The sequence below is a fragment of the Melanotaenia boesemani genome, chromosome 21, assembly GCF_017639745.1.
Source record: "Melanotaenia boesemani isolate fMelBoe1 chromosome 21, fMelBoe1.pri, whole genome shotgun sequence".
NCBI classification, from domain to species: Eukaryota; Metazoa; Chordata; class Actinopteri; order Atheriniformes; family Melanotaeniidae; genus Melanotaenia; species Melanotaenia boesemani.
In genome coordinates, this window is record NC_055702.1 from 5,157,250 (window position 1) to 5,169,709 (window position 12,460).

The following is a 12,460-nucleotide window of genomic DNA, read 5'->3' on the forward strand; positions in this document are numbered from 1 at the left end:
TCAAAATGGAGAAATAAACATTTCCCTGTTTCTTCCACATTCTTTTCTTCTGCTTCCAGTGAATCTAAGTGCTCCATCTTACTTTTTTCCGTCATATCTGAGTTCCTTTCAAGCACTGATCGAGTCCAAGCTGTTTGTTGTTAGTTTTTTTTAAACAGCTTTTCTCTTTATGGTGTTATAAAACAAAACCTGCTGCACTCTGGTGTGATTCACACAGAAACCAGCCTCATGCAGGGATATATTTCATTGAAAGTGGATAGAAGGGGCTTTATCTGCTGAGGGCACTGTAATCAGATAATAGATAATGCTTTTCTAAAAAGTTGGAGTTATAAACACCAGATCCTTCCTCAAGGTTGCATAAATAAGGCTAGTCTCAATGGAAAAAAAAATCAATTTATCCTTTTATTGTGTTAAAAACAAAGAAAAAAAGAAAAAAAGGGTGTTTAAAAAGTGAATACTCAATTTATCTGCCCTCCAAAAGCACCCGCCTATTTATGTAAGGAAATTTTCCTATTATCACCAATTACAAAGCATATGACAGTATATGACGCTGGGAGTCTTGTTTAAAACAATGTTTGACATGACGATATGGGATATATATTATGAGCTGTGAGTATATTATTATGAGCACATTTGCTGAACATTTAGTACAGTCCCAAAGCGCTAGCATGGGTAACATCCAAATATGTGTGCACAATGTAGTTTTTAAGTTTCTGCTACAATATTTTTCTACTTTTCTGGGGACCTCATAGCACGTATCCAGTTGGTCAGCTAACTGTACAAGCCTCTTTCATTTGGCCGTTAACCACATGAAGCATAGGTATTCTGTCTTCTTCTTCTCCGAGTTTTGCCAAGGAAACGAAAAACGTGTGTTTTTGCCCGAAGCGGCCATTACTAAATAGAATGACATGTGTTTGACCTGAAAGGCGTCGGCGCTCTGTCCGTTACCAGGGCAACACGTTCCTTCACCTTGCGTTTAACGTCACTACGTAATTTTAAAAACCTGACCGCGAAATGAATGAATGAATGATTTGTTGGGCCATACTAATGAGATGTTTTCAAATAGATAAATAACTCAAATTTGGAGTAACTGATTTAAACTTTTCATTGTATCAAAATGTGCATGAAATGCATTTTACAATTTTGGCTTACTATCATTTTAATTTTTTATTTGAGTTTTTTTCCACTTAGTAAGCCAAACTTTTAACTAAATCTCGCCATCTTTGTTTTTATTTTGGTTTTGATCAGTCACTTGACAGATAAAGCTTTTTATTTGTATTGCTCAATAGAGTTTTTATTTAAAAAAGAAGAAAATAAGTGTATATAAATCAATACAACACGCAGATCTTACCAATTGCCGGCAGGTGGTGCTAATTAAATATAAACTGCACGTTATGCGCAGTAGCTACGCAGTAGTAAGACACAAGAGGCAAAAAGGTGGAAGAAATTCCACCTAAAAGCAAAACTCTTGTTTTATATTTTTGTTAACTGTGCTATTTTTTGTTTCTGTCACTCTATAAGTTTTTAGTAAACACACTCATATGGGTCTCTTAACTGTATTTAATTTATATATTTGATTTTGTTTGCTGACTCTTTTTGAACCGCTACATCATATGGAGCTCAGTTTTCTTTAATTTTCTTTTTTTAATCCACATAATGTCATGATATTTATCAGTATAAAGCTACTTTCCATTCTCTTGCTACCCCAAGATTATGAGACATCGACTTAGTGCACCGCTAGCAAATAAAAAATATTCATTTTTTGGGTGTGTTTTCCTTTAAATGCCCGCTGAGCAGCCGAGCGGAGATCATCCGACAGCAGAGAGGACGCTCGGCCTCAGCAGCTCAGATCAGCGCGCACGATGGACTGATAAACATCCCCGTTGGAGGCCATGATCGGGTACCGCTGCTTTTTCTATTTATTGTCCATTTATTGTGAGCGGGAAATCAGGCAAAGAAACAGACTAAACTACATGGATGTTTCCCGTCTGATCGTTTGCTCGGCTGGTTTGCACACCCAGTTTTGACAGCTGAGCTCAGCATCATCTGATTTCAGTGGCTTATCCTCGTGACATTGTCGATCGTGTTTCATGTTAGAATCTGAAACCAAATGTTGAATTCCAGGATTTTAGGTTCTTATTTTGCTTTGTTATTTTGTTTGTTGTTTATATATATATTTATTTATGTATGTATGCATCTATGTATACATATAATTATATGCATATAATTAACAATCAACAAATGGTAAAACAGGTGTTTACTCTCATCAGATTGTTCTTCATTTAAAGCCATTGAAAATATCAACCGATTGTTTATATAAATATCAGCTTGCTTAATGAAATATTTAATTGAGTAAGAATTTAGTTCCCCTGTGTGATGGTTGTGTATTTTCATTTTTCTTCTGTAACAGAGTGAATTTCCTCCTCACATTCTGGGCAGTAAGACATAATCTGAAGCTTAATTGTTAAGCAGATGTAAGAATTAAATATTTGCAGGGAGAGACATATAGTACAAGTGCAGGGCAGACGTTGTGTGTTTGTGTATGAATGTATGTGTGTTATTGAGTGTATGTCTTTGAAAGTTTAAGAAAAGAAAGCTGATTCAGGTGAATTTGCACCACACTGGTCCCCTAAACTAAAGCCTTGTGTCTTTCTCACCTCTGTCACACACATCTCAGTATAATGATATTAAGTTATGTTAAACCTCGGTTAATTTAGCTTTTCACTGCCAAATGGAGGGAAAGTGAAAGTCTCTCTGTTTTAGTATCCATGAGTGCAGGAAATATTGTGTGGTTTTGTGTTACGTAGATGTTTTGGAGAGTTGTGTAGCTTGATCTTAGTATCTATGGTCTATTTTGCCATCTGTTCCTGCTCATAAATGGGCTGTGTGATGACTGAGGCACCTTATTTGTTCTTTTTTTCTGTGGTTCAGTTTGAACATGTAGGCTGATTAATGCTTTGGGAAAGTGCTAGTGCTGCATTCTTACACACATGGTGTTATAAAGACAATGAGCTTCTATTTAGGTCAGTCTAAAACATTCTCTTTTTAGCCATAAATCAAATAGGAAATCATGATTTCTCTGTGGGAGAAGTTGTTCCAGAGACTTTAAACTGCAAAAACATGGAAGAATCTTTTCTGCTCTGCAGCTTCCTCGTTAGGGTTTGTCTGCAGGGAATGTACTTCACGATTTATTCCCAGCTGTGGGTTTGAGTCAGTTTTTTTTTTTTTAAGTCCAGATCTTACTTTATCTTTCCTCTGTAGATGCTTGAAGTCATGTTATTGGCTTAGATAGATATCAAGCGTAAAAAAGACATCTAAATGATGGAAAAAAGGGCATCTCTCTTATATCATGCACTTAAAATATTACTAAGCAGCTGTTTAATTTAATATAAAATTTTGTCTGTCCATTGTTTTTATTTTAATTTAATTGCTCTTGTTTCCTAATTCTCTCCTGTAGATTTGTCTGCTATGGAAATGGATATGATACCTAAGTTCTCCTCAAAAGATGAGGAGATTGACTTCTGGAAGGCTCTTTCCTTCAAATACAAGAAAGGGTATGTTGAAATGGATGATCTCTCTCCCTTTTAGGAAAATAAGTTGTTCTGTTCATTTAAAGCTTAAAACTTGCATTGCTCTACATTATTACTTAAAGTTAACAACACATAAAGTTAAAACATCTCACCAGTGGAAGAAGTTACCTACAAATTTCTTGCTGATACAAATCCTTCATAAAATATTTTTCCTGCTGATGTGTTTTTTTGTTTGTTTGTTTTGTTTTTGTGGCAGAGGGATGGCATCTTTTAATGAATCTCGTAAAACTTCTCTCATGTAATTTAGAAACAAAATGAACGTTGAATATTTTGAAACAGTTAGTTAGTGATTGAGAATTCAATCCACACTGCTGGTTTTTAACCCTTAAGGGGTTTAAACTGCTTTAAGTAATGGACAATTAGCCTGTTTAAGGGGATAAAAACGAAAAAACAAATACTGCCTCTACAGAGTTTAAATTAGAGATTGAACTTAAATTAATTTGTTCAATTTGTTTTCTGATTTTCTGTTTGTAGAAGATAATAATGCATGATAGAAACATGAAATCTTTACCCTGCTATTCTTTAAAACTTGCTGTTTTTGTGCTAAATAAATTTAAACCTAATTTATAGCAACTAAGATTAAGGAAAACATGGAAAATTTTGTGAAAGTACCAATGAGCCAACAACAATAAATTAACAGAAAAATATGATGAGATAAAATCTCTTTCCCTGGACATGACCAGGTAATGGTCAAGTAATGGAAACAGTCAGTGGTGGGTAATGAAGGGAGACCACAGTGTCTCAAAATATCAGCATCTGGCAGAATGAAGCCAAACAAGTTACAACACCACTTGGGAACTTCTCATCCTAAACACAAAGAAAGGCCTGTTGATGACTTTAGAAATAAACTACTCAACTGTCGTGTATAGCAGAGTAGTTTTACTAAAGCAGCATCTGTCTCATTAAAAGCTCAACTTACCTGAAGTAGTTTGCAGAGTTTACTGGTTTAAAACGCCTCTCACTGTAGCAAAGGAGCCAATTCCTTCTGCCAGTTTTCATGGTGAAAACGAAGCAGCAGCCAATAAACTAAAGACTATTTCATGGTAAATTTGTTTGTGCATTTTTTCATAAGCATCAATGTGCATGTGGTAGGTGGATGGAGGGGTGGGGGTGCTTGACATTATTGTTGTTGATGAAAGGGGGGCCCTGCAGAAAAAGTTTGGGAACCTCTGGATTAAAGGAATATGTGAGACATCAGAAGACATTGCTTTGGCATTGTGTTTTATTTTGTCCTCAAACCCCAAATACTCTTTCCATAGAGGTTTTTGTTTGCTCTCAGTCTGGTGTTTTTTAGTCTCCTTAAAATTCATCTGTAACGCTGCTGTGTGGAAAAACATTTCTAAAGACATGTTTTTCCCAGTTTAATGTGGAAGAAGTTAACTTCAAACCCACCTGAACTTTTGGGATCAGGTGGAACTCTCAGTCAAACTTCACCTTAAAAGGTTGGAACAAGGATTTTCTTCTTAGTTTTATACTCCACATTGTTTAGAGAGATGGAGTTAAATATTAGGGTTTCACATCCAAAGCATATTACCATGTTATAAAAACGTAATATACTGCTTAAACCACTAAAATGTATACACTATGCAACGGTATTCCCAGTGTCTCGTTTCCTTAGGGTTTTGGCAGCAGTCCCTTTGGTTCTGTAGGGGATTGGAGTGGAATTCTGGGAGTTTGTTGTCGTGTTCTTGGAATTACTGAGCATGTTTGATGGTGTAGTGAGGAGTTTTGTCCTGTCGGGGAGGCTGGTACAGTCTGATAGGGCTTGATCTTCAATGATGGAAGGCGTCTCAATGCATCCATCCATCCATCCATCCAGTCATGGACCAACACATGAGTGACCAATCACCCTAACATACACATTTTTGGACTGTGTAAGGAAGCTGGAGTACCTGCAGAGAACCCCTTGCATCCACGTGGAAAACTAATTTTAATTAGATTATCAATGTAATTAATTTCTGTGGTTTTAATGTGAGTGATCAGTGTACAACTGTGACCAGTTGAAACTTTTTAAAAACACGATAACAAACTTTAAAGAAGCATTATGGGGCTCCTACCAACAGCTAATTCGACATCCATCATGTTATCCTGGTTATTCTGTTATTCTGGATCACCAGTGACCTGAAAAAGCTGCTACACATCAAAAAGAAAGCCTTCAGGGAGGAAGACAAAGGTAGCTGTTGTTTGGTTCACCTTCACTCTGTATCTAATGTGAGCGTTTCAAGTACATATTTTTAAAATTAATGTACTAAAATCTCAAAAAAAGATGTAATTTAAGAGAACTGCCTTCTCAGAGAAGAGACAGGATGAAACTGAAGATGAATAAATGAAATGACGATGAATGGAAAAATATTTCATTAATCTCAGAGAGAAATTACAATGTTGTAGTAGGTTTCTTTATTGTATTTTGTTTTAAATAACAAGATTAAAAAATCTTACACAGAGTTCACACATGACCTAAGAATCGAGACTGACACGAGAAAGAGGGACAGTAAAGCATTTATACTGCACCGTTCGTCATTCTCTTCTCCCCAAACACACAAATTTTCTGTTATTGCCATACAATGATAAGCAGTTTTATTGTACTAGGTTGCATCTTTCTTCTTCTTTTTTTATAATAAACTTATAGGATATTTGTCATTTCACCTGGACTTTTATCTGTTTTTTTACATGCAACACTGCCCCTTTTGCTTACATAAAAAGATCCCAGTGCTTCTTTACCCAGTGGATAGCAGCTTCTAGTTTTATGTTTCTGAATCCAGGCCATTTTACCTGCATTTGGAGGACAAGATCTGATAGTAACCCTGCAGGTTCTTTGTGTCTGTGGGAGCGACAGTTTAATAAAGGAAGGCTTCACATTTATTGTCTTTTTGCTATCTCGCCTGTCCTGACACCCGTTCTTGCTTTTTCAATTAAAAGCCAGCGTTGGCATATCCAGTGACAGTCTTCTGTCGAGCAGTGAAAGCTTCTCTGTTCTCCCCTAAAAGAAGCAGCTCATGTGTCACATTAAACATAAAAAGGATTTCTTGTCTCTTTGTCCTTCTGTCTTTTGAATGTGTTTACATAAATACTCTCATTTTTTTCATTATTGGTTATTCAATGTTTCCTGGAATCTTATACTGTAACACATAACCTATTATGTAATTATACTTCATTAAACTCTAAAAACCTGCTAAACACCTGGTTATGTAAGATTCTTGAGAAACAATGAACTTCCTTCAAAGCTGACATGACTCTTTTTTGTGGTCTATAAATGATTTCTTCTTTGTTGATGGTATTTAGAAAAATCTAATGTCACTACGGCCCCTTTTCATTTCTATAACTGTGATAATCTTGTGTTTTGAATTACATTATTAAGTTCAAACACAGCAGCTGATGAGATGCTCTCAAGGTTCATTTATTAGCTTTGATTCAGATCAGATAAAAAATTAGTTTTTAAATTCCATATTTCTGTCCATGCTGGTTTAAAAGATACCTTGTAAACAGCCAAATGCTTTTGTTCATGGTGTGTTTAGTCACTTTAATGGAGCTTTCAATCAAATTACTTAATGTTTCCATGAAAGAGATAATGGACTGTGATTTGCTTTGACATAAAAACAAGCTTGAGAGGTCTTGTCTACTCTGATTGGTCAGCTTTGCAGGCTCCACCCACAATTCCTGATTAACTCCTGAAACTTAAAAAAAATGTTTTTCACTGGCAGGAAAGTTTTTACACACCGTGAAGTGCAAGATGAATCAGAAATAATATTATATCATATATATATATATATATATATATATATATATATATATATATATATATATATATATATATATATATATATATATATAAAATCATTTTTCCAGCTAATAACAAACTCCAAAGACTGACAGTCAATGCAGCATTTGGTGTTTTTTTTTTAATTTTTTTTTTATTTTTAATCATTCTCTTCCATCCATAACTCTGCGTAGCAAAAATTCAAAGCTCCTTTTTCATAACCTTAAATTGTCATTACTTTATTAGACAGAAGTTTTATTCTGAACCTAAAATCTGATCTAATGATAAATTATTAAGTAGTCCTTAAATGACATTTCTTTTATTCATGTAGATAGAAATTAATTATCCATATTTTCTCAGCCTGTAATGACTTACAGAATAATGTATTTCAGTCTTAGGTTTATTGCTTTAATGACTACACCACATTTTGTAGACAGGGTGGGAATGGAAAGAACAGTAAATAATATTACCCTTTTCCACTAATACCACATACCTAAGTGAAACCATGATGTTTTCCTATAACTAACATCCAAGATTTCCTTAAATAGTTTAATGCATAAAGCCAACCAAACAGTGAACTGAGATTAAAGTCAATTACAAGGTAAAAAAAAAGGTAAAAGTAATGATCCTGAAAGGGAGATCATCCCTGTTCACTGGATGAAAGTTGTAAAAAGATGGTGAGCAAGAACATGAAACAGTAAATTACGTTATGCAAGTCTTTCAGTCCTGTAAAGCCAGTCCTGGGTGAGCATTTAACCACAGTGTGCTGAGTACAGTTGGATTTTCTGGTTCTGTGCCACCTCCAGCACTTTTGCTCACATGATGCTGTTTTTAGACAGTTGTGTGTGCATGTCCATCCGCGAGCATATAAACAGAAACTTACATAATCAGCACTTTGCGGTAAATCTGGTCTGTGATCACATGGCATATGGTATGTTTTGAATGTTACGTCAGGGCTTCATTTTTTGGTAAATCCCCATTGTGACTCATGAAAGTAAATTTCTCTCTGTGATCTGAAAAGTATTGTATGTTAAAAATGTTGACTAGGAAGCCATGTTTTTCAATCCAAACACAACTGTGGGATTTACTGTAAAAAGTCTTTCTTTGACATTAACGTCTAAAGATTAGTAATATTTTTATATATGACAAGAACTTTTGATAACAAATGACAGAACGTCCCCATTTGGACCTAAACAGTTATTCGGCCTAACTTACTGTATTCTCTGATACAAAATCTTAAATGGCCATTAAAGAGACGTCTATTTCATTTAGGCTAATTTATTGTCTCTGCCTCCTTTTTTGTGATGATTTCAACAGCATCTGCTTACAAATGGCAAGATTGGAGCTTGCAGATGCTTCTGGTCACACCTCTTTAAAGTTGCATCCACACATCATTTGCAATACAATAATGTGAAAAATAACTGATTTGCAAATATTACAAACCAATGTTTTATTCACAACATGACACAAGTGATGCTGCACCGTAATAAATGTCTCTCTGTCCTGATTTTTTTTAAGCCATGTTGGTGCCATCACATTTAAGATCAGTTAATGTTTTTCATGAATTTTTAAATATTCTCACTCTCAAATTTGATGTTTTTTTTTTGTTTACTTTTGTTTTTTTTTTTTGTTTTTTTTTAGACTCCAAAAGAATCTTGACTTTTCTTCTTTCTTGGAGTTTCAGCTTATAAATTGTTAAAGAAATATTCACTTTTGGAAGGTGGTTTTATTTGGATACAGTGCTGACTCACCTGATCATTGTGTGGACATTGACATGTGAGTTTTTTACCTGCATGACCAAAACTGTTTTGGTCACAAGGGCCAATATGATAACAGTTGTGAAACCACCTGGGGAGGAGAATAAATGCTGCTTTGTTGGTACTGGGAAAGTGAAACCTGAGACCACCTGCTCTGTTCAGTGATGGGTTTCCAGTTTAACACGTATTGATGCCTTTCTCAAACCATCTAACTTGTTTGTCTAAAATGTGAACATAAATGTCCTCAAAAGAGTGCCCGTCAAATAAATTCTTTTTTTTAATTTTCATTTTACCCGTAGAAAAGAGGGCAAAGTCTGCCACAGGGACAATGAACTTATGGGGATTCTCCAAGCTGGGGGCTTTGCCTGCTTGGTCTGCAGAGTTGTTGCCATGGTGATCGCTCTGGTCTGGAGACTTGGAGAAACCAGAACTGTGGTCTGATGGCCACAACGTGGGCCCCAGCTGGCCCTGATCTGGATACGGTTCATGTGGTGGCAGCCTCTGTGGTCATGGGTGGGGTGGCTCCCAGTGTGGATATCCCTTACCCACAGCCAGATATTAGCGTTGGGTTGGGATTGGGTGGGAGTGGAGTTGCAAGAGAGTACATGGGCTTGGTGTTGTGTGTGTGTGTGAGAGAGAGAGAGAGAGAGTATGAATGATTAGGTGTGTTTTTGATTTGGATAGGCTATATTTGTGGGTATATGAGCGCTTGTTTTTAATTTAATTGTTTAATTGTTTTTAATATGTAAAGCACTTTGTGCTGCTTTTTTTGTATGAAAAGTGTTATATGAATACAATTTGATGTGATTTGAATGAACTCCTACTTGATGCCCTCTTGTCTCCATCTTTTCAGCATCACTTTATCATGTGAGCACATAGTTTCATTTAGACACAGTTCTCTAGATGGTACCTGCTTAAACCCATTTTATGTTGTTTCCTTCCACTTTCAAACCTTTTTTGTAGTTTACAAACAAAAACACGAACAAATATTACAATTTTATCTCAGGTTTTTATCCAGAAAGTTGTTTTATGTTTCTTAGTGTGAGAAATGTAGAAAGGGGCCCGATTTACTGAAATGACTTTTCCATAAGTTAAAGTTCATCAGCCTGAAAAATGTATAAATTTCAATTCAGTTGTTAATGATTAGTAGTGTAACTTATATTACAGAACTGTTAACTCCTCCAAACCACCCACTTTGCAGAGTGTGCAGCAGTAATTGCAGTTGAGTCTAGGGAATTGAATCTGGGTCAGAGCTCCTGTACCCAGACAAGAAAAAAATGAAAAAGTAAAATGGTTAAAAGAGTTAATGAATTCATCCACTTGCCATGTCTCCAAGGCTTGCTTGCCAACCTCTTTCTGTCCTGACTTGTTGTCTAATGGCTTCTCCTGTGTCTGCTCACAGCTGCGAGGAGGCTCAGGAGGAGCTGCTGGAGTTTCAGGAGGGGAGCAGGGAGCTGGAGGCTGAACTGGAGGCCCAGCTAGGCCAGGCTGAACATCGCATCAGGGACCTGCACTCTGAGAACCAAAGACTCAAGAATGAGGCTGAAACACTCAAGGTAACAGCAGTTTGTTGTAAAGAGTTTTAATTACACTAAAAATATGCAGGTAAATGCAAAGAGGTAGTTTGACCCCGACTATACAGCCTTCAGCTAATGGATAAGGAAAAAGCAGCCAGATGAGCAAACAAAAGTATGCAGAGGTCTGAAATCTGCCATCGATAATGTCAACTTCACCACAGTTAGTCTTTATCTTTACAGTTTACTTTTCAGTGTCATGATTGTCATTATTATTGGTGCCTACAGCACTAGTGATATACTATGTAAAACTAGTATTACATATTTAGTTTAGATTGGCTGTTTACTCAAGATATAATACAAGTATTTTATTGTATTACAAGGAATAGCTATACTTGTCAATTATTTTACAAGCACAGACTAAACTCAAAACAAGTCTTCGATTATAAATATTACCATTTACAATTTTTAAATAGAGGACTAGAAAAATAGCTGGTGTTCCTAAAATAAAGGGCTTTGTTGTTGAGGTAAATAAAACTCATTTGAGGACATTCAGCATATGCAGCTCAGTGGTTGCTTTCCTACATTTACCAAGCAAACCTATCTGCTAATGTTTCCTGCTCATTTCTATATTCACGTTCTGTTGAATGACCTTAGTTGGGAATATGACTTTCTCTGTTGTGTGCATTTAAGATGACATCAGGGTTATGTGTATATTTATTAGATTAGCTTTACAGGGCTGTGCTGAGCAAGTACCACATGTCTTTATGTGTGCCCTTGAAATGTTTTTAATCTCTTTATGTTGCCATCTTTTATCAACCTTGGAGTCCCTTGAAGCTACAAGAAGGGATGTCACTCTATGACAGCTTTGCTTTGTTTTTGTAAATGAAAATCTCACTGAGGGACTCATTTCTAATATCACCACCTGCTCTGTCCAATTCTGGTTGTATACTGGTATACTGGTGCGGCTAACATATATGACTCATCAATAATTCAGCAGACTGTGTCTCGTTCTCATTCTCACTCCACAATTATCAAAATGCCCATTTTTGAGACCATGTTTCCAGCCGGGTGATTCAGACCACCAGCAGGGATGACAGGTTTCTGCCAATAAATCTGACTGTTTTCTGTTTTTGTTTTTTCGTCCAGATAAGCACCAAGACCCACATTGAGTGGCTTTGTTTGGTGTAGAACAGGGCCGGTTCTAGGAATGCATACATGAGGGGGCAGGCATAAATTTGAAGGGGGCATTATGAGTACATACTTCAGCATTTTCTTGTTGTTGTTTTTTAAGTGTTTCTTTAACGGAACTGTGCTGTTAGTGGAGTCCAACTTCAAAGAAATAGATTGCACTTTGTCAGGCCTCTACTCTAAGACCTGTCCAGCTTGGGTGTCCCACCTGAAACCAAAGCTCCTGCTGGTATAGCTCTTAGAGTCACTGAGGCACGCAAACCCCCTGACCACAATAAGGTGGCAATCCCTCAGGGGGGGAACAGAAAATATCAATAACAAAATGAAGTAAGAAAAAAGAAAAGAATGATCCATTATCAAAGCTTTAACAACCAACAAAATAACAATTGCCCTATTGGACAGCCATTAGATGTCTAAGCATTTTGAATAAATTTGAAACTCATAACAATAAACTCAACTATCTGTGTGTTTGTTTCTGTCTGTATATAGACCATAATGATTAAAGAATCATAACTATCAAGCACAACAATAACAGAGCAAAAAAATTAAACCCCCTACCAAAATAAGGCAGTGAACCTTCAGGGGGAAATAATGATAATAAATGAAAATGACTAAAAACTAAATGATCCTTCATCAAAATTTTAAGAACCA

The 12,460-nt window shown here is 36.1% G+C and overlaps 1 protein-coding gene across 1 annotated transcript; it reads left to right on the plus strand.

Moving 5' to 3' along the window:
- The first annotated feature begins 1,763 nt into the window (after nucleotides 1–1,763).
- On the plus strand, nucleotides 1,764–11,809 carry LOC121632974 (nuclear distribution protein nudE-like 1-B). Its single transcript, XM_041974817.1, has 4 exons — nucleotides 1,764–1,900; nucleotides 3,458–3,554; nucleotides 10,507–10,660; nucleotides 11,768–11,809. The coding sequence occupies exons 2-4, from the start codon at nucleotides 3,469–3,471 to the stop codon at nucleotides 11,807–11,809; spliced, it is 282 nt and encodes a 93-aa protein (XP_041830751.1). The 5' UTR covers nucleotides 1,764–1,900; nucleotides 3,458–3,468.
- The last annotated feature ends 651 nt before the right edge of the window (nucleotides 11,810–12,460 follow it).